A 22475-nucleotide genomic window follows, 5' to 3' on the forward strand; every position below is an offset into this window, starting at 1 on the left:
ATGTTATCCATAGATTTTAACAGCTTTCAACAACCTACTGATGTCCATGAAAACAAGTGAGAAGGGATTTGTTTCCCAAAATGCACTTGGCCTTAATAAATTTTAGGCACGCCTGAGAACCATTTCTCCCTAATTTATTTGTTGTATTTGGTGCCTTTCCCTTCTATTCCTCTCCCTTTCATATTTGGGCTAAGTAAGATTTTTAGATGCTTTGTCTGGATGGATTTTTGAGAGCTTGATGTTCAGACTTAGCATTATTCCTACATTATTTACCCAACTAACATGAACAGATTGTTCCTTGATTGGTTTTTCTAGAAAATTCCTCTTGGAAGCATATTGTATTCATGAAGTACACAGTGTAAGAGGATGCACATCTTGATACCCGCGAACATGATAATGTCAAAATTGGTTTTCTGTAAAGGAAAACACTTTTTTAAACCAAAGTTTAGCCCTAAAAAGGTCCCACTGGGGAAGTAGCATCTGGGGAGTTACTTTGCCTTTGGAAAAGTGAGTTTTGGCGGCCATCTTACGAGTTTACACAATTTTACAATCCTTGGCTCCAGCTCAAGGAGCAGGTGGCAGACATGGCCAGGAGGATCTTTGCACAAATCCACCTTGTGTGCCAGTTGGTCCTGTTCCTGGATCAAGAGGCTTCACTCATGGTCACTCATGTCTTAGTTGCTTCCTGGTTGGAAGAACTGCAAAACACTCTGGGTGTGCCCTTGAAAAGCATTCAAAAAACAGCTGGTCCAGAATGCAGCAGTGCAGGCAGTATTGAGTGACCATGGCATGGCTATGTAACTCCACTGCTAGGTGAGCTGTGCTGGCTTCCAATAAGTTTCTGGATGCAGTGCAAGTTAGCTCCTTTAAAACCCTGCATGGCACAGGACCAAGATACCTGAGGGAGTGTCACCAGTGGTTTCTGCCTGTCCTGCCATGTGCAGGATGCATGCGTTCCAGGTCTCTTGTGTGAAACGTCTTGTGGGACCTAGGAGGCATGCCACCTTTGTTATAGTCCCCTGTGGAAGAGGTTCCTGCTGACTTTCAGGTGGTCCCAATTTTCTTGGCTTCCCAGAAGACCTGAAAACCATGCTGCTTCCCTTGGGTTTTAGGGCCAAGATGCTAGCAAGGTCCTGTCTCTGTGTTGTGTTCTGTGTTGTTTTGCAGTTTTGGTGAAGATACATTTTTGCCTGGCATCTTATTTTTATATGTAGGCTGTTTTATGCTTTGTTTGCTGTGCAGTTATTTCAGATAGGATGCCATATAACAGCAAAATAAGTAACAAATGACTTGTAGCCCCTAAAGATTTCAACTGCACCCAATCCCATCCATCATTTAAAATATCTTAAAATCCTGTTTTTGTTAGACAAACATTAAGTTGGTATTTGAAGCATAAGCAAAAGATAGGTTACTCTCCTAGATATGAGTAAACTTACTCAAAATGATAGTTGAAGCTTATTACCAAGCATCTGATTGTAGGTGCAGTAGATTCACTTCCAATTACTGGGTGTTTTTGTTTTCTAATATTTAGAAAAATCAGTGACAGCCCTGTCAGTCTAAGGGGCAGGAAAAAAAACTAGCAAGGACTAATGAGAATGTCACAAAAACACTTTTTTTGAGTCTTTGGTCAAAATGTTACAATGTTACAAAACCTCCACTTGGGGAGGAAACTAAAATTTAAAAAGTAGGACGTAAGTTTCAGTTATAAGTACTGTTCTATCAGGTTACAACCTGAGGTTGGGATTAACTAGTTACTTTTTCTCCCAGCTCCCAAAAGCTAAGTGTTTATAACAAAACAGACCCCTCAAAATGTTCTGGAGCATTTCATACTGAGTTCTAGTGTGATGTAAGAGTCAAGGTACTGGGAAGCCCCTGGTTCAAGTCCATGCTCAGCCAGAAAGCTTGCTGCATGATTTTGGGCCAGTCACTTAGCTAAACCTACCTCCCAGGCTTGTGGGGAAATATATTACAGTGGAATGCAAGCTCACCTATTAATGATTCTTTGCCTTTTAATTTGGATTGAATTTTGTTTGGTTTTCATTGATTGTTGTAAGGTGCCAAGAGTCAGGTGCCAAGAGTCACAATGTTTTGAGTTGGAGAGACTGTATAAATTAAGTAAATAGGGCAGGATATAACTCATTATTTAATAAAACTGGGAACCTTGTTTTTTTTCCTGCTGGACCCTAAGCAGTGGTAGTCTTAAAATGACTGTTACACCCTGTAAAATTGGGCAAGTTGACCTGTAGTGTTCACAACTTAAAAAAAAATCTCCAAAGAGGAAACAATGTATTTCAAGATTTTAGTATTTTCAAAAATATGAAAAATTCTCATAGTCAGTTTCTCTGCAGATTGGGTGACAAGTATTAGTCAACAGGACAGTAATGCTACTTAGGAAGTCCAGACGGGAGATTTTGAAATCTGTTGGCATAAGCCCTGCAAGAACACTTGATCTGTGATGGGCTTGAATACAAAAAATAGCTACTGCTATTACTGTATTTCCAATCAATAGTTTCTACAATTGCCAACAGTCTGTCTTTACAATCCTTAGCAAGAATCAGTTGAGCATAAGTAGGTGTCAGGATTTAACCATTACAGAGTTCTGGGATATGTAAAAAAGAGTTTGTGGTTGCAACTTTATGACTGCTAGGCAAAGAAACTTGCCAGTTTCTGCTTGGTATTTACTACACCATGATTTCCTAGTGCACTTGGGCAGACTTCATTGACACTTCCATGCTAAAGGTAAAAAAGGTACTGCATCAAAAAGCATACATGTATTTATTAACATACTGTGTTCTTTACAAATACGTATTTTGTACACTGATGTGCAATCCACTGAACTCATTAAGATTTTCTCCTAGGTGAGCATTTTTTTTAATTAAATGTAAAATTAAAGAGACAAGCATTTGTTTTCAGGAATAAAATATCCCACAAGATTAGTAGGTCATTACAATACTAAGAGATCAACAATATATTCTACTACATTATGGAAAAATGTATTTTCAACTACATGGACCCTTTAAAACACTGCCAATTTTTTTTAAAAAGTTAATTGATATACACACACACACCAACTTGAGGCAGAGCCTGCACTGATTATGACTGAGGGAATGATGGACTTGAGGTAATCCAGCTACACCATCTGGCTCTCGTAAATGGAAATGTTTAAATAAAAAACATTCATGTACATTACTGTACATAAATCAGGTGACAATTAGAAACAAAGGGCCTCGGGCACTGAATGTTACCAGTACTGCAGATGAAAAATTCAGAAAAGGGAAAGAAGAATGGCAAAGTATAGCAATTTGGAAAGAGTGAAATCTATGGAGCAAAGATATGACTAACATGTTTGGAATATTTTGCATGGTAATCAAATTTATAGCATCAAAATATATCTCCTTGTAGCATGAGTTAGGCAAACAGTGCTATTCCGTTTCCTATTAAAATAGGTATTGAGGATTGCAGGGAAAGCGCTCAGAGGGTGATGTGCAGTAGTTCTCCCACCTAGCTGAGAAGCTAAAAAAGAGACTAATTTACTTCATTAAGATCAAAGTAGCTGCACCTGCCCTTTAGTTTTGTCCATTTTGTCCAATGGATAAAGCCTTTCAGCATGCTGGGACTATATTTCTAACTCACCAGAAAAAACACTGCTGGAATGAAAAATACATTTTTCTCAAAGCAAATATGTTGCTTTGAGAGCATGGCAGGAGTCTTGTTTCAGACTCCTGCCATGCTCTCAAAGCAACATATTTACATACAAACCAGTGGTAAAGTGCGAGTAAAAATAAAGACTGAATTTCACAGTAAAATGCTTTATCAGATTACAGTTATGTTAATACCTTAATTACACATAATCAGTACAAAATATTTTAATAGGATTGCCAAAACTAACGGCTTTTTTCATGGTTTGTTTCTGTCTTCATTGTAGGATCAAGCTGAGTGCCTTCAAACAGTATCTTGTTTTTTATCGCTTCTTGAATCATGCGTTGCTGAAACCTTAGCTTTGCATTGTTATATCTACAATAGAACCTTAAGAAAAGCAGCACATGATTATCACTTGCATTATTATTTGTTTATTGTATTTTGGTTGCTTTATTTCAGCAATTTAAAAAAACTAAGCATTTGCCAAAGATAACAAGACAGAAAAAAAAATAAAAGCATGCACGATCCCTTTTCCTGCTTCAGAGAATAAAAAGTCCAGCTGATGTACAGATACAGATATAGAGTATATAAATATTCTACATAACATTTTTGTGGTAACAAATCTACCCTTTAAACAAAAATATTTTAATGGTTATATTCATATTCATATTTTCTTTTTTCTGTATCAGTCCAAAAGTATCAGACTGCCACAAGCACTTGCTGGAGAAGCTATTTCCGACCCTGCCCCGATGCCCTACACAAAGGAGCAGAGGAGGCATGCCTACTCTTTTTTTTTGTTGCAGTAGCCTTGTCTCCTTTTTTAAAGAAAGGCAACTGGCTAGAAATTTTAAAAGCTGCTTGATGACTGACTGACTTTATTCATTTGTTTAAAATATCTGTATGGCTGCTGATCTAAAAACAACTGGGTGGCCCACAACCAATTTTGGAATCATAATTTGATTCCAATTACGGAATCAAACAGATTCTACACGGAAGTTTTGGAAGAAAATTTGTTCATTGTTACAAGTGAAGACAACTGTGTATGAATTTGGACTGGCGCTTATAAAGTACACCTCTTCCAGGTAATAAGGAAGTCTTACTATAAATGATAATTAGTTAATAAGTAACAAGTCTTATTGTTAATAAGGGTGTAGAAAAAAATAGATGGGCTATTTTCAGGAATTGCCTGGCATGTTATAGCAGCAGAAAACAACATGTTTGCATGATTAGAGCATGATCAGTCTTGAAGCAGTAGGCTATCATAATTATTGAATCATCATACACACCAGCATCCTAATGTTGTCACGAAAAAACCTCCTATTCCCAAGTTATAGGATCGTCTCACTTTGCCTGATGATGAGAAAAGAGTTATCTTACTCATACTGAACATATATTGATGGAGGCAGCAGCAGCACAAAAACAGGAAATCCAGAGCAAAACATAGTTCAAAATGCAGTTACTTCTGAAGTTTAAGACAACAATGGATCAATATTAGAATACTTATTTTAGCTGAATGGGACTCAGTGGAACTATGCATTAAGCCACAGATCATTACTGCAGAGTTGTTGTTGTTATTAGGCAAGCCCAAAGAGCGTATTGAATCGGTAAAGGAGGAACAGAGGAGACACATGCAAACTGTGTTGAAACAAGACTCTCTAGTTATGGGCTGCAACAGACTGGCTGATCACAATGAATTATTCTTTAACTAGTGACTTTGCTTTCAAAGCACATTCAGACCTTAGAAGTTTAAAGTTTACTGCCAATATTCAAAGCTTAGGGATAGTTGAGAATATGTACTTTTTCTAGGAAAGAACGCAGAGTGACAGAAGTAAGCGCTACTTTGAAAGGTCTGTCAATTGAGGTTATTAAAATGGCAAATGGTAATCTGTGAGAAAATATGGGAAAATGGAAAGATAAAACTTTACACACAAAACTCACATATTACATGTTAACAGGTCTTGACTTTTACTTACTAGTTGCCAAAAAGTGTCCAAGCCCTACACCTAGACCACCCAATATTCCATAAAGAAATGACTGTCGAGCACAAGGAACTTTATGGATCTCCAGCATTTCCTGCAGAAAAGACTGAAAAGAAATTAAATACCTCATAGTTAAATATTCTTGGAGAACACCAAATATAAGTTTACAGTTTTAAAATGAACAAGAACAATTTCTCTGAATAGTTTAAGATCTAATTTCAAAGGTAACAGCCCTGTTATAGTTAAGCGGAAGAGAGAAATTTAGCAAAAGTAGCTTTTCCACTGAGCCACAAAGACAGGAAAAGCTGAACACTGTAAAAGTCACATAACTATTGCAATGAGTAAAACTCAATTGATTTTATGTTATTTGTAGTAGATTTTTAAGAGATTAAAACTGCCACAACATTATACTGTTATTTTACATTTTGCTGATAGTATTCGGTTCTTTGATGGCATTACTTGGTCATTATTTATATCAATAGACAAAAAATAATTGGATTGCCTACTTCTGGAAGTAGTTTTAATTGATTATTCATTTGAATAATAAATTAAAACTACTTCCAGAATGCAAGGGACTGTGAAAACCATTGCTATTGTGCAAAATGGAAAAAAAGAATGAACAAACTATGCTTAAGTTTGGACAGAGGAAGTGTGCTTCTTCTGATTCTGTTGGATTTACAAGTGGTCTCTGATGGCATCATGTAGATCACATTTCTGAACTGGATAGCTCTATGTTATATTACTTTCCTGGTGGATAGGTTGCAGATGATCGTGCTAGGAGATTGGTCATATCACTCACTGCACCCATTTTGCATGAATTCCCACTATAAGTTCTCAAAATTCACAGTGTCACTAACAAAGAATGGGGGACTCATCTGTAACCATTTATCTGTAAGTGCCCCAATGTTCTAGCTCATTTTCTCAACTACTTAATATACACTTTGTGCACAATTATTAGGCAAGTGAGTATTTTGACCATCATTTTTATGCATATTTTCCACCTCCAAGCTGTATAAACCTGAATGCTTATTGGATATAAGCATATCAGGTGATGTGTATTTGTGTAATGAGGGAGGGTGTGGCCTAAGGAGATCAACACCCTATATCAAGGTGTGCATAATTATTAGGCAGCTTCTTATCCTCAGGCAAAATGGGCCAAAAAAGAGATTTAACTGACTGAAAAGTCAAAAATTTAAGAAGTCTTTCAGAGGGATGCAGCACTCTTGAATTTGCTAAGATATTGGGGTGTGACCACAGAACCATCAAACGTTTTGTTGCAAATAGTCAACAGGGTTGCAAGAAACGTGTTGAGAAAAAAAGACGCAAATTAACTGCCAAACATTTGAGAAGAATCAAACGTGAAGCTACAAGGAACCCATTATCCTCCAGTGCTGCCATATTCCAGAACTGCAACCTACCTGGAGTGCCCAGAAGTACAAGGTGTTCAGTGCTCAGAGACATGGCCAAGGTAAGAAAGGCTGAAACTCGACCACCACTGAACAAGACACACAAGTTGAAACGGCAAGACTGGGCCAAGAAATATCTGAAGACAGATGTTTCAAAGGTTTTATGGACTGATGAGAGTGACTCTTGATGGACCAGATGGATGGACCCGTGGCTGGATCAGTAACAGGCACGGAGCTCCACTTCGACTCAGATGCCAGCAAGGTGGAGGTGGGGTACTGGTATGGGCTGGTATTATTAAAGATGAGCTAGTTGGACCTTTTTGGGTTGAAGATGGACTGAAAATCAACTCCCAAACCTACTGACAGTTTTTAGAAGACACTTTCTTCAAGCAGTGGTACAGGAAAAAGTCTGCATCTTTCAAGAAGACCGTGATGTTTCTGCAGGACAATGCTCCATCGCATGCATCGAAGTACTCCACTGTGTGGCTAGCCAGTAAAGGCCTCAAAGATGAAAGAATAATGACATGGCCCCCTTCCTCACCTGACCTAAATCCTATGGAGAACTTGTGGGCCCTTCTCAAACGGGAGATTTACGGTGAAGGAAAACAGTACACCTCTCTGAACAGTGTCTGGGAGGCTGTGGTTGCTGCTGCACAAAAAGTTGATTGTCAACAGATCAAGAAACTGACAGACTCCATGAATGGAAGGTTTATGACTGTTATTGCAAAGAAGGGTGGCTATATTGGTCACTGATTTTTTGTTTGAAATGTCAGAAATGTTTATTTGTAAATTTTGAGTTGTTTATTATTCTCACTTTAACAGATGAAAATAAACAAGTGAGATGGGGGAATTTTCGTTTTTCATTTAGTTGCATAATAATTCTGCACACTAGTAGTTGCCCAATAATTGTGCACACACAGATATGCTCCTAAGAAAGCCAAAACCTCACTTTTACTTTCTTAAATATTCAGGTTTGAGGTTTATTAACATTTTGGATTGACCGAGAGCACTGTAGTTCAATAATGAAATTCATCCTCAAAAATACAACTTGCCTAATAATTGTGCACGCAGTGTATAAATTACTTGAGTGAATATATTTGGACATTGGAGATGCAGGGTCATAAATTGCTGAAAACATCAACATTGCTACTATAACTTAAAGAAATCCATCTGCATTCTAAATTAGTTTCTGAACAACAAGCTTACTCTATATCAGGCTTTCTCAACCAGAGTTCTCTGGAACCCTAGGGTTCCGTGAGAGGTCACTAGGGGTAACCTGGAAGATCACGATTTATATAAGGAATTATTTCAAATTTGAGCAACTTCACATTAAAGAGGTATGTTTCATTCTTTATTTTTAGTGTAAGAACACTCTTAATGCATATATATATATAGGCCTACATATGAAACTAATATAAAAATTTTGTAACTTCTGGTCTATATTTTAGCCTGAATGTGCAGAGGTTCCCTGAGGCCTGAAAAATATTTCAAGGGTTCCTCCAGGATCAAAAAGTTGAGAAAGGCTGCTCTAGATCATGGACTTCACAATTCTAGGAATGGATTGATAAGTGATTCACAACTGAGTTGCATTGTCCTTATGGTCTGGGGATGGAAATTTATGGTGACTGGGGATCCACACTTAACAGGTCAGGGTGGAGCAGTATAATGTGGCCCACAATTCCTTTTTGTTTTGGAGGACAACCATGCTTTTAACTACACTAAGCCTAATGTTTGTTTGTTCGTTCATTCATTCGTTCATTCATTCATATAGTTACCAATCTCACCTAAGTAACTCTGGGTGGCTCACAACAGTTAAAAAAAAAACCAAATAGAAACAGGTTAAAACAAATACACAGATATCTTAAACAAATACACAGACATATAAAAACCATCAATAAAACAAAAATTTTAAAAAATTTAACCATAATCAGTGGCAAAGTCCATCACTACATCACATTCAACACAGCCATTGTAGAGCTCTCCACTACACCAGCCCCCAAAGTGGGATGACAAAGCCAAAGTCTTCAGGGCCTTCCTAAAGGGTCGGGGCTAATCTAAGGTCCAGGAGAATCATGTTTCAAAGGGCAGGTACCACAGCAGAAAAGACTCTCTTCCTGGGTAACACTGTTTCATAGACGGGATCAGTAACATGCCTCTCCTGCTGGACCTGATGGGATGGGTAGCCCTATTTTAGGGCTTATACCACAATTTTCATGTGCTTCCTATGGTTGTAAATCACAGTGCCAACTTACGGTGCAATCATATCATTGATATTCAGTGACACAGTTGTAGAGAGCCACAACAGGTGATCCAAGAATCATACGTGGCCCAATGGCATAAGTTGTCTACCCTTGCCTTAAACCACAGGCTTGTAGTATGGAACTTCCAGAAGCAAGCTTTTTTATAAGTAATAGCAATGATATAAACTTGTATTAACTGCCTTCTCTTCCAGGAAAGGAAATTCTGCCTACTATTATTCATGCCACAGTAACATCCATATTAGGTTACCATAACACGCTCTAGGTGTCTTTGAAATAATTATGAAACAAGAAGTGAGGAAGTGTTCCCAAACTACTACAGAATGCTAGTTTTTAAAGCACTATATGGGACTGGATGTCCTAAAGGCTTTATTTCTTCTTTATGTTGTTCTGAATTTCATTCTGTTCTCCCTGCTTTAATGAGTAGCAGATGGTTGTGCAAAAATACTATGTCAACAGTAAACTACTTTGTAAAGTTCACCACAAAAAGCTTAAAATAGGTAATGATACAACTCTTTCAGAATCTATACTGCCTACGACTAATACATATTTTGTTTTATTTTGACAATGTGGGGTGTCAGCAACAAAACAAATGATAAAGACAAGCTAATTTGGCAGTATCATTAAATAAAGAAATTTGTGCTACTGTAAATCACTTTGTGGACCATTAAATATAAAACAGATTATTTTAAATAAGAGCTATCTGGAGATAACTATTTTGAGGTTTTCAGAAGGTTCTATTACTGACTTGGATATGATCTGTATCAGAATGGATGGCATGAATGAAAGAAAATGGACCCAAGGAAAGGGGAAATGGAAACTGCTAGGAATACAGTAAAAAGAACTGCATTAGAGATTGCCACAAAAGCATGTGAAGTTACACTAACAGGAAGCATCAAAAACAGTGCTTGGTACAAGGATGAAGAGACTGTGGATGAGAAAAAGTGCACTGCTGTGAGGGAAAAGTACTGTACAATGTATATAGGAAGAAGACAGTTACAGAGAATATACTCAAACAGAGCAAGGAATGGCTAAGATTGAAAGAAGTGAAGAAAATACAGAGCAATTTTGATGTGGAATGAAAAGGGCTAAATAAGAAACCCCCAGCAGAGAGAATAGAATAAAGAATAGAAGTGATATGATTTGGGAAGAAATTGAAGTGAGGAAATGCTGGAATTACTTTTAAAAGATTTCTATAGGAATGATAGTGATAAGTTGAAGAGTGGAATTGAAACAAATGATGTGAATGTTATATCTAAGAAAAAAAAATCATGAAAAGGAAATAATAAATGCTGTGGAAATACTGCAAAATGGAAAAGCTCTAATTGTAAAAAGTGTAATTCGAGAGATGTTAAAATGTGGATATGGTTTGCTTATGGGATGGGTATGAGATTTGTTTAATATGTGTATGAAGGATGGACCTGACAACTGGAAGAATGCTATTATTGTTCCTGTAAACGAAAGAAAAACAGCAACAGTGAATGCAAAACTTACAGGAAAATTGGGTTATTAAGAGAGCTTGGAAGGTATTTGGCAGAATTCTTACTGAAAGTGTGTGAGAGATGAGTAAAATCTGGGATGTACAGTGCGACTGCATACCAGGCAGGGGGTGACTACAACAGATTTTTGCTTTTCAACTGGTCAATAAGAAATGCATGTATGTGAGAAATAGTTTACTGTACATTTGTTGATTTAGAGAAAGGTATATATGATAAAGTAATTATCTTTCTATTATGTAGCTAAAGGTTGATTGCTGAATGTGAGAAAAGTGGATGGAAATAAAGCATGTGTGAGATTAATGGAATGCTTAGTGAATAGTTCAACACTGAGCAGGAATAAGGCAAGAATATGTGATGTCCCTTGGGTCTTTAATGAATATATGAATAAATGCATAGGAAATACTTGTAGTAATGGTAGAGGTTGGTTGGTCAGAGGCATGAACATAAATGTACTTCTGTATGCAAATGAAGTACCATGTTGCTCAAGGAATCACAGTGAATACTAGATAGATTTTATGATGCAATTAGCAGTATGGATCTGAAACATGTGAAAGACTAAGATAAGGAAAACAGAATGAATGTTCGTAAAAAAAAAACTAGAGCAAGAAGATGAATGTGGGTATTTCAGTAGAATGTTTACTAAAGGTTGAAAAATGGATGGAGAAATTTTAAGATGTCCAAATGCTGGTAGAAAGGTTATGAGTAGTATGAAGTCTGTTTTTAAGGCATGCCTTAAACTTATGAGTAAGGAAAAAGAAGTCTGTTTTTAAGGAATAAACGTTTGTTGAAAGAAGCACAAATGGCTGTATATAAAAGTGTGCTTTTCCCCATTTTGTTGTATGGAACTGAGAGTTGAATACGTCAGGGGAAACATAAAGATGAAAGCAGTTAGAATAGGGTACTTAAAAAGTGGGTGTAGTGAAGCAAAAAGCTATGAAAAGGTTTTAAATGAATATGAATTGAATATAGAAGTAAGTGCATTGTGGAGAATTAATGAGAATTGAATTGCAAGTGTGTGTGTGTGTGTGTAGAGAAGAGAAGAGAAGAGAAGTTAGACAGGTTAGTCAGCTGGCAGAACTACCGAAGAGGGTGGAGATTAAGGATAAGACTCAGCTACTGAAAAAATACAAGGGCCTGAGTCCATCTGAAGCCCTATGGACTGCTAAACAAAGGTTCACAGCACTGGCTACCAGGCTAAGGAGATACGCTAGAGAAGCAGAGGCCAAGACAAATGCCCTGTTTGCCAAAGAACCATCCAAGGTGTACTCCCAACTGCAGTGCAACAACACAGTAACAGCAGAGCCACCAACAGCAGAAACTGAACACTATGGAAGAACATATGGGAGAAAGAGAAGACACGTAACACCAGTGCAAAGTGGCTGCAGGACCTGAGAACAGACCACAGCAATCTCCCAGAGCAGGAACCAGTCACCATCACGGCAGCAGAAATCCAATAGCTGGTCAAGAATATGAAGAGCTGGACAGCCCCCAGCCCAGATATGATCCACACCTACTGGCAAGAAGAAGAAACTAACAGCAGCGCATGAACGCCTAGTGGCACAGATGAACCAGCTGCTAGCAGCAGGCTCCCACCCAGACTGGCTAACACAAGGTAGGACAGTGCTGGTCATGAAAAACTCCCACAAGGGAACAGCACCATCCAACCACCGACCAATAACCTGCCTCCCCACATCATGGAAAGTCCTATCAGGCATCATAGCCGCCAAGCTACAGGGTCATATGGGCCACTATATGAGCACAGCTCAGAAAGGCACTGGGGACAACACCAGAGGCTCAAAACAGCAGTTGCTCATAGATAAATCAGTTGCCCAAGACAGACCAATTGTCATGCGCTGCCTCACTCATGACACCAATCTAAGCACAGTCTGAGCACAGGAAAGCCTGTGACTCAATGCCACACACATGGATCTGCGAATGCCTGGCATTATACAAAGTCAACAGGACACTAAGGACCTTCCTCGAGAACTCAGTGGGACTGTGGAAGGCAACACTGGAAGTCAACACAAGACAGCTCGCACAAATGGCCATCAAGTGCGGCATATACCAAGGTGATAAACCGGCTGCTGTTCTGCATGGGCTTGAACCCCCCTCAGCCAGATTATCACAAGGACTCAATATAGATACAAGTTCAAGAGTGGAACTACCATCAGCCACCTCCTCTACATGGATGACATCAAGCTTTATATGCTAAGAGTGAACGAGAATCAACTCCCTGATCCACCTGACACAGATCTATAGTGAGGACATCGGAATGTCATTTGGACTAGAGAAGTGTGGCCAGATGGTAGTAAAGAGAGGGGAGGTAGTTAACACTGATGGGGTGGAACTACCAGCGGGCCACATAGCAGACATACAGAACAGCTACAAGTACCTTGGTATCCCACAGTCACATGGGAACCACGAGGAGGAGGCAAGGAAGACAGCAACATCCAAGTACCACCGAAGGATAAGAAAGGCCTTGAAGAGCCAGCTCAATGGGAAGAACAAGATCCACACCAACATGTACACCCTGCCAGTCATCAGATACCCTGCCAGTATAGTGAGCTGGCCAGAGGAGGATGTGGAGGCTGCTGATGCGAAGACCTGGGAGCTCCTCACAATGTACGAAGGGCTCCCAGCCCAAGTCCAACACCCAGAGACTGTACACCAGTTGGAAAGAGGGAGGGTTGGGTCTGGTGAGTGTCAAACCCAGAGCATCCAGGAGTACATCAGTAAGATGGCACCCAGAAATGAGCTGCTGAGAGTATGCCTGAGGCAGCAGCAGACAAGGAAAGGAGATCAAGCAAAGGAAGTGCCATGGCAAGAAAAGACCCTGCATGGGATGTACCACTGACAGATAGCTGAGGTGGCTGACCTTCGGAAATCCTACCAGTGGCTGGGAAGGGCTGGACTAAAAGACGCACTGAGGCACTGATCGTAGCAGCACAAGAACAGACACAAAGCACCAGATCCATAGAAGCAGGGGTCTACCACACTAGACAGGACCCAAGGTGCAGACTGTGCAGAGAGGCCTCAGAGACATCCCAACACATAGTGGCAGGGTGTAAGATGCAGGCAGGAAAAGCATACACTGAACAGCACAACCAAGTAGCTGGCATTGTGTACAGGAACATTTGCACAGTGTATGGGCTTGACCTTCCCAAGTCCAGATGGGAGATTCCACAGAAGGTCATGGAGAACCTCTCTGTCCAGAAGAATGCAATGCTAGGAACAGCTAAGACTGCACAGAATCCTCAAACTCCCAGGCCTCTGGTAGAGGACCTGAGGTTGAGGAAGACACATACCGCCCATAGGGGTGAGAAGGGAATTTTTTTAAATATATGAAGGAAAAGGGTGAGAAGAGGAAGATGGAAGTCATGGTTGGATGAGTTAATAAGATCTGCAAAAAGAGTGAGGCAAAAAGTTTACAGAACAAAAGGCAACACAGGAAGTGGTATATGGAGATGGAGAAAGCAAAGATTATTTGCAAGGATGGAAAATATGGATTTAGTGAATGATGTTCAGATACTACAATGTGTAATCCAACTTTGGAGTTTGCTACTATGAGATGTGGTGCTGGCTACCAGCTTGGCTGGCTTCAAAAAAGATTGGACCAATTTATGGAAGTCATGGAGATCAAGTATGACGGCCTTTGAAGACGATCTGCTGGGAAACTAATGGGGTTCCTTTTGCTTTTAGTTGGCCACTGTGAGAACAGACTACTGGACTAGATGGGCCAGGGATCCAATCCAGCATGGCACTGCATATGTTCTTATGATAAACTAAATGTAACTATATTTCCTTTTCATATCTTATGTCTTTAATTTATTTGTCTATTTGTTATTCCCTTTCTATACTTTGCATAGCATTTCTTACCCTGAACAGAATATCGTGATAGATATGTATGTTGTCTGTATTTAGCACTGCTACATGAATATGCCTGTAATACATTGTCACCATACATCTGTAAATAAACACATTTGCAAATTTAACACACACACACACACACAGACTGTATTAAGGATGGTCCTTTCCCAAGAGTGTAAGGGTCCTTTAAAAGCCTGATAACAGCAGCCAAGAATTTTAGTTACCTGAATACTGAGCACATTACATTCTACAAAAACTCTTCATAACAATTGTTTATTCTTTGGAAAAATATCAAGTACATTTGGACAACATTTAGAGAACATGTAATATCCATTCAATTTTATTTCAGTTTGGGAGATGGCACTTTCCATTAATTAGCATTAATTTCCATTTATTATGTAATTTATAAATGCTACCACTTAAGAGTCCACAAGGCTTAAGGTGGTAGATAAATGGCATAAATTTATTTATTATTTAAATTTATATCACCGCCCATCTCCCCCAACGGGATGGGGATATATAAATGAATATATAATGCAACAAAAATATTAACATGAACTATGCACTATTTATTGTCAGTTTTTTTAACACCAGAACAGTAATTGGGATCATAACCCCCAAGGTGTAGTTACTCCTATTACATTTCGTGTGTCTGTATCAACACATAAAAATAATTCAGTCAACATAACCAGATTAAAGTTTGCTGTTTTAAAGACTACCGTTTTTTCATTTTTGTTCTTTCCTTCTGCTAGTGTAAACCCCTGTAAAATAATGTTGTGCAGCAAGGATTATGGATATTATTTTGAAATAGGATCGCCAGGGTGCAATGGTATTTCCAGAAGTAAATGTCACGCGCCCAACGTGGAAGGAAAAAAAGGGGCCTGGCTTTTCTCGGTTCTAAGCAGGTTTGGCAGGCTCAAGTTAAATCTAGGTCTCCTACATCTAGATGTCAAAAGGAGGAGACGAGAGGTCACCGAAACCTTCGCGTTCAAGGCTATTATGTATTTCTGGCCGGGAAGAGGAAGGTTCGCCTGTCCTTGATTGCTTGAGAAGCAAAGTGGTTGTTCATGGTTGGAAAGGCGGTACTTCTCGACCAACCGAGTCTCTTGTGCTGGTTTGACGGCAAAGAAGCAATTTCCTTTAAAAAAGCTTTCGTCTCATTACCTTCTTAGAATTCTCAGTGTCTTTCTCCGTCGCCATCATCAGACAAGCCCGTCCAGCCTCAGAACTACGACCAACGAGTCAGAATGCCGCGATAGGCAGAGAGGCCTTATGCTAAAGACAGCCGCTCTACCCACTCGCCGTCCGCCTTTTTTTCTAACACGGCCTCTCCGTTATCTCTATGGTGCTGGGAATGAGAACTGACGCCATTTTAGGTCTGGAGATTGCGGAGAGGAATCCTTTGTTCAGTGAGATGGGTCACGGAGCAGCGCGCGCGCGCGCACCTCCCCTCGCTTCTTTCCGCGCGTTCCCGTCTCCTGGTCCCGTCTACGGCTGCTCACGGTGCAGCTGGGAGAGGGCGGGAAAAAGGCGATATGGGAAATGGGAGAAAAGTGGGGGTGGAAGTTGAGCATATGAGAGATTTGTTAGGGGAAAAGCTATATGCCCCGTAAAGTAAATCTTGAGCTCATTGGGATGTACTGTACTGCTGAATGTGCACCCCGTGTTCTTCTATGCATTTTCAAGAGAACAGTTTTCGCAGGACAGCGGGCGAAGATATATTTTTCGAAAGCTACAATTAGAAGAAATCTTTAATGCAGACATTTGGGGGATGGATTTTACCTTGCAGGGTGATGATTTTAAACAGTTGACTACCCTAATCCGGGGCTGCACTGATGCGCACATTACTTGGCACAGTGTTTATAATATGTTTTCCAGCGTAATGCTTGTCATACGCTTAAGTACAACTTCATAATCCCATGCTGGTTAAATCTTTGAAATTAAAAACACCTGGAAGGCCCCTGGTTGACTACTCTAATAGAGTAACTAGAGAAGCCATCACTAACAGTCTCTGGGCATGATTGACTATGTCTCCCATAAAATCTTTCTGGCTTGAAAATTGGAGTTGTAGTCCAATATATCTGGAGGGAATCAGATTAGGGAAAGATGGATTAGAATATTGGACTAGCATGAGCCATATTCATAATCCTATCACTGCCTCACAATTTGGGCTACCTCACAGGATAGTTGTGAAGACAAAATGGAGGAACACCCCAGTATGGCACTTTAAAATCCTTGGGAGAAAGGTATTCTGTCTGTGTGTGTCACAATATTTTTTAAAAAGTTATGTGGAGATAATTGAAAACTTTTGTGAAACCTTTCAAAATTCTTCCCAAATGTTCAACACTTATATATGCAGTTTCTCAATATTGGCAAATGCATTGCAATTTAAATATCCATAGTAAGACCATTTTCATTATGACTAGACAAAATGTCACAAAATAGGAAGTAAACTTTCATATGATCAAGACACTGCAAATAAGTTGGGAGAAGATGGAGAGAAAAAGTTGTCTTATACTGCAAACATGTAGGTATACCTACTTAAAAATAAAACCACAGGCTTATTTTATTTTATTTAAATTTATTGGCTGCCCACCTCCGGTGTATTTTGGAAGGTACACAAAACGGAAGAAGACATGAAAACAGCTGAAAAAATTTAATCAACAGGCAGACTGGACTAAAATGTCCTTATAACAAAATCCAGAAAACAAAACAGGGGCCATTAAACAAATAACAAACATCAAAGCCAGGTTTTCAAAGTTTTCCAGAACCTATTGCTCCATCAATGGATGTAAGTTTTTTTATGTTCACATGTAGAAAGTTCATATTTAAAGAAAAGCATATTTTTCAGCTTTGAAGATAAGGTAGAATATGAAGCTAGAGTGATGAAATCGCAGTCACAAACAGATCAGAGTTTAGGCTAAAGAATATGCTTTTTTATCATAAAAAGACCATAGCTATTGGGTACATTAAAAATAAGTATGAAAGATATTAGACACACAGTATTGAGTTTGGACCAGCAATTTTTGGTTAACTCAAAAGGAACGAGGGTAAAAAGAGAAACAGAATACTACATAAGAAAGGAGAAGAGGAAGAGGAGTAGTGGCTGTAATAATTTAGTTCAGCAATTATTACTATCATTAGTATATAAAAACATGAAATCCAACATTGCTATGGATTATGCTTCCTCATCAGCAAAGAATTTACACAAAAACAAGTTTGGTCTAGTAGTTAAGGTGCTGGGCTAGAAACCAGGAGACTGAGAGTTCTAGTCCCACATTAGGCCTGAAAGCCAGCTGGGTGACTTTGGGCCAGACACTCTCTCTCAGGCCAGCTCACCCCACGGGTTCTTGTGGGGAAAACAGGAGGAGGAAGGAGTATTAGGTATGTTCCCCACCTTGAATTATTCATAAAAATAATAAAGGCAGGATAAAAACATCTTTTAAAAAAGATTACATATGGTGAGTAGAATTAACTTGGAGCAGAATAAACAGTACTCCATTCTTCCGTGGTGTAAAAGAAAAGCAGTATAGTGTACTGTTATGGAGTAATGTGTGACTTGGACAAGCTTTTTCCCAAGGAACTCTGAAGATTACAGTACACCATGGTGTAAATGGACTTGTCACAACAGGTGACAGCATGTAGCTGACCTTTACTGAAATTGAAAAAGCTAAGTCAGATCAGACTTCACCTGGCTGGTGAAGGCAGCTCGGGAGATGACGTGTGGTTGGGCCCAGTCGATGGTAAATACATCCTTGCGGGAGGGGGTGTTTCCGGCAGTCTTTAAGGAGGCATTGGTACGCCCCCTCCTCAAGAAACCATCATTGGACCCTACCGTGCTGGATAATTTTCGTCCAGTCTCCCACCAACCCTTTATGGGGAAGGTGGTTGAGAAGGTGGTGGCACTGCAGCTCCAGAGGATCCTGGAGGAAGCGGATTATCTAGACCCCTTTCAGTCAGGTTTCAGGCCCGGATATGGGACAGAAACAGCATTGATCGCACTTCTGGATGATCTCTGGCGGGAGTGGGATGGAGGCAGTGCATCCATCCTTGCTCTCCTTGACCTCTCAGCAGCTTTCGATACCATCGACCATGGCATCCTTTTGGGTCAGCTCAGGGAGTTGGGAGTGGGTGGTGTAGTCTTACGTTGGTTCATCTCCTTCCTCCAGGGCCGGTCCCAGTCGGTGTTAATAGGGGAGGAGAGATCGGGCTCACGGCCCCTCCTTTGTGGGGTGCGGCAGGGGTCGGTACTCTCTCTTCTTTTTAACATCTACATGAAACTGCTGGGTGAGATCATCCATCTCCACGGGATGAGGTATCATCAATATGCTGATGATACTCAGTTATACATCTCCATCCCGGGGGAAGTAAGTGATGCTGTGACTGCCCTCCCCAGGTGCCTGGGGGCTGTGGGGGCCTGGATGGGGAACAAAAGTCTTCAGCTGAACCCTGGTAAGACGGAGTGGCTGTGGGTTAACGGCCCCTCTGCTCCTAGGAATTTGCCATCTTTAGTCTTGGATGGGGTTGCACTGCCCCAGACAGACCTGGTGCATAACTTGGGGGTCCTCTTGGACTCACGACTCCTGCTTGAAGAGCAGGTGGCAGTCGTGGCCAGAAGGGCCTTTGTGCAACTTCGTGTTGTGCGCCAGTTACCACCCTTCCTGGAGCAGGAGGCCCTTTGAACGGTCACTCATGCCCTGGTCATCTCCCATATAGACTACTGTAATGCACTCTACATGGGGCTACCCTTGAAGAGTATCCGGAAGCTACAGCTGGTCCAAAATGCAGCTGGGCGGGTGATTTTGGGTGCTTCAAGATCAGCACATATTACCCCATTGCTGCGCGAGCTGCATCGGATGCCAGTTTGCTTCCTACATGGCATGGGTCCAGGTTACCTAAGGGATCGTCTCATCCCTGTTACATCAAGCCGCCCCACCCACTCATGCAGAGAGGGCATGCTGTGGACCCTGTCTGCAAGAGAACTCCATCTGGCGGGGTCCAGGAGGTGGGCCTTCTCTGCAGCAGCTCCCGCCCTTTGGAACACCCTTCCCCCGGAAGTGAGGCTAGCCTCCTCTCTTTTGGACTTCAGGAAACAATTGAAGACCTGGCTTTGTCACCATGCCTGGAGTGGGGAGAGGAAGAGCCACTCTTGGGGTTGGCTGGCTCCCTAGTCCTGCCGAGGCCGGTCTTGTTCCCCTTTGGGTGGTATTAGATCTGCCATTACCTGGATCTCATTACATTTTATATTTATTTATTGATATTGATATTTATGGATTAATGATATTATTTATGATTTTACTGAATTTTAAACTTTTATTGTGAACTGCCCAGAGTCCCCCATATAAGGGAGATGGGTGGTGATAAAAATATGATTGATAGATAGATAGATAGATAGATAAATAAAACATGTCCCACAAGAAGGCAGCAGCAAAGCTTTTCCATATTGTTGCCAAGAAACAACATAGAGATGTCCTTATAGTAATCAAGAGTCTAGTTCAGCTTGAGGGAGACTATAGTGGAGATAACATAATTTTTAAATTTTCTGTATAATCTGTTAACACTTCTTTCCCTTATAATTATATGAGATAATAAACCAATATTAGGCTATCAATGAAATATTTCAAGAGGTTTTCTTGTATTGAATACTCTACTATTTTGAATGACTTATTCTGAAAAGAGGGACATGTGTTGATATAACTTATTTTATTTATTTATTGCACTTATATCCTGCCACAATCCAAGGACTCTTGGCGACTTCCATGGCATGAAGACCATCTATAGTATATTAAACATAAAAATAAGTCTAAATCATAAACCAATAAATCGTTTCAACAACAATCACAAATACATACGGTATGTGTGTGTATGTGTATGGTAGCTTGGGCTGATTCAGGTTAGAGCAGTCAGTTCTTTAGGTACCCAGATGCCACACCATGAAGGGCTTTATAGATCCAAATGTAGATTGAAATGCAGTAGTGTAATTGGGTTATGAGTTACTGTAGTCAGGTTCTCCTGCACCAGTTAAGGCCACAATTGGCACATCAACCAAAGCTGGGCAAAGGTCCCTCTAGCCATGGCTTCCAACTATTGCTTGAGCAGGAGCTATGAATCGAGAAGGACCCCCTGCAAACCTGCTCTTCAGAGGTAGTGCAAGCCCATCCAGAGATTACACTGGTGATGATAGACACCCACAATGAACAACAACTACATCTTGCTTAGGTTCAAATTCAATCTGCCTTCAGCCTCCAAACACCAGGGTAAGATGCTGATAGCATTACCCCTACAGCTTCAAGTGATGATGTGACATTGGATATAATTAATTAAAATACATATATGATAAAATGTTACAGGCAGATATCTTGATTATAACGTATTATACATACAGTAATTTGTACAAAGTTACAGAAAATTAATGAAAATAGCTGTCTGATAAGAATTCCTGACATTTGTAGGAAGAGTGTGTATAATTCATTAAAAGATACAGGTCCATCTGCCATCTGGTGGTTATATATAAAGTTGCCTTTGCTTTTAAGAAAATAAAGTTTGCCCATTTATATTACTAAGATTGCAGTATTACAAGTATCTTTAATACTTAAAAGTACATGTATTTTCTTTGTATAGATAGAGTGGGGAAGGGGAAAGAATAGATAAAGCCATTGCATATTATTTGAAGAACAAATTAAGGAAAATTGAGCTGGCTCTACAATTAATCACCTAGTTATAGTTACCACTAGTTATATTTTAAATTAAAGTACAGATAATCATTACAGAATAAAATATTCATAGACATGATTTGCAAGAATGGCTGAGTAAGGAAATACTGATAAATAAAAAGTGTAGCAAAGTTAAATATTTTAAAAGACATAACCCATTTACAACATTAAGGGAGAAACTCTGCAATCCTAAACACACTTAGTAGGGAGTAAGCCACATTTAACACAGTGGAATTTACTTCTGAAAAGATTTGGAAGGCATGTACTATATAAGATTATTTCATAAAATAGCCTCAGATGTAATGGGAGGCAATTAATGTAACTATGGAACTGTTAGTACAGTGGAAAGTTGAGTGTTCTTGCATTTGCTGAACCATATTCCATGCAGTGCAATCAAAACTCTCAGTGCTTAATACTTGCTAGGGAGTACTACATAAGTTGTACATGAGTATTCCAGAGTAGTTCAAGACTACACAAATGGAACCTTAGGTAATTTATGCTGTAAGAGCTAACAAGATTATCACATCTTGGGCAGTATGTATGATGTAGGTTCTGTTTTTGTGCAAAATCTGTTTTTACATGCTAATGGATCAGTGTAATCACAATTCATGATAATTATTTATATAGAAACTTACCGTTGTTATGTCTTCAAATAGGTGCTATGTAATAATAAAGTAAGAAAGACAAACACTGACTGTGGGCTTACAAACTGATCAAAGCCAATGAGAAAAGAGATGGAACACAAAAGGAGAAGGAAAACAAGACAGCGGTTAGAGGAGTGAAGCATAGCTGGAGAACCCATATTACAGATTTAGTCAATTTACAGTATTTTTTTTTAAGGGAAATGACTGACTCAACTTAAATGCTTTGCTGGGTTAGACAACCACTCTCTTCCCAGCAATAGACACCTGACTATCTTTGTAAGCACAAAAAAACTGGATATGACACTAGTTGTAAGTTACATCTAGTTGTTTGTCATAGACACCTGGTATTTAAAGATGAATGGCCTCAAAATGAATACTGCACTTAAATATGATAGCTTACATATATCAGTTCAAATAGTAGCTGCAAATGTACTCAATAAAATAAGTAGCTTAAAGACATGCATTCATAT

At 39.6% G+C, this 22475-nt stretch overlaps 1 protein-coding gene across 1 annotated transcript; it reads right to left on the minus strand.

Annotated features, from left to right (window-relative positions):
- Positions 1 to 3722: 3722 nt before the first annotated feature.
- LOC134499472 (cytochrome c oxidase assembly protein COX20, mitochondrial) lies at positions 3723 to 16073 on the minus strand. Its single transcript, XM_063306140.1, has 4 exons — positions 15813 to 16073; positions 5613 to 5724; positions 4926 to 4989; positions 3723 to 4026 (listed from the first exon to the last, which is right to left on the minus strand). The coding sequence occupies exons 1-4, from the start codon at positions 15849 to 15851 to the stop codon at positions 3885 to 3887; spliced, it is 357 nt and encodes a 118-aa protein (XP_063162210.1). The 5' UTR covers positions 15852 to 16073; the 3' UTR covers positions 3723 to 3884.
- Between the last annotated feature and the right edge of the window lie 6402 nt (positions 16074 to 22475).

This window comes from Candoia aspera, chromosome 1, assembly GCF_035149785.1.
Source record: "Candoia aspera isolate rCanAsp1 chromosome 1, rCanAsp1.hap2, whole genome shotgun sequence".
Taxonomy (NCBI): Eukaryota; Metazoa; Chordata; class Lepidosauria; order Squamata; family Boidae; genus Candoia; species Candoia aspera.

Bases quoted from the DNA above. Each gene is read 5' to 3' on its own strand.
- LOC134499472 (XM_063306140.1), bottom strand. From the start codon at position 15,851: ATGATGGCGACGGAGAAAGACACTGAGAATTCTAAGAAG. The intron at 4,990-5,612 runs GTAAGTAAAAGT...TCTCATCATCAG, and splicing joins TGGACACTTTTTGGCAACTA to GCAAAGTGAGACGATCCTAT. The intron at 4,027-4,925 runs GTGTGTATGATG...GCTTTTCTTAAG, and splicing joins GTGACAACATTAGGATGCTG to GTTCTATTGTAGATATAACA.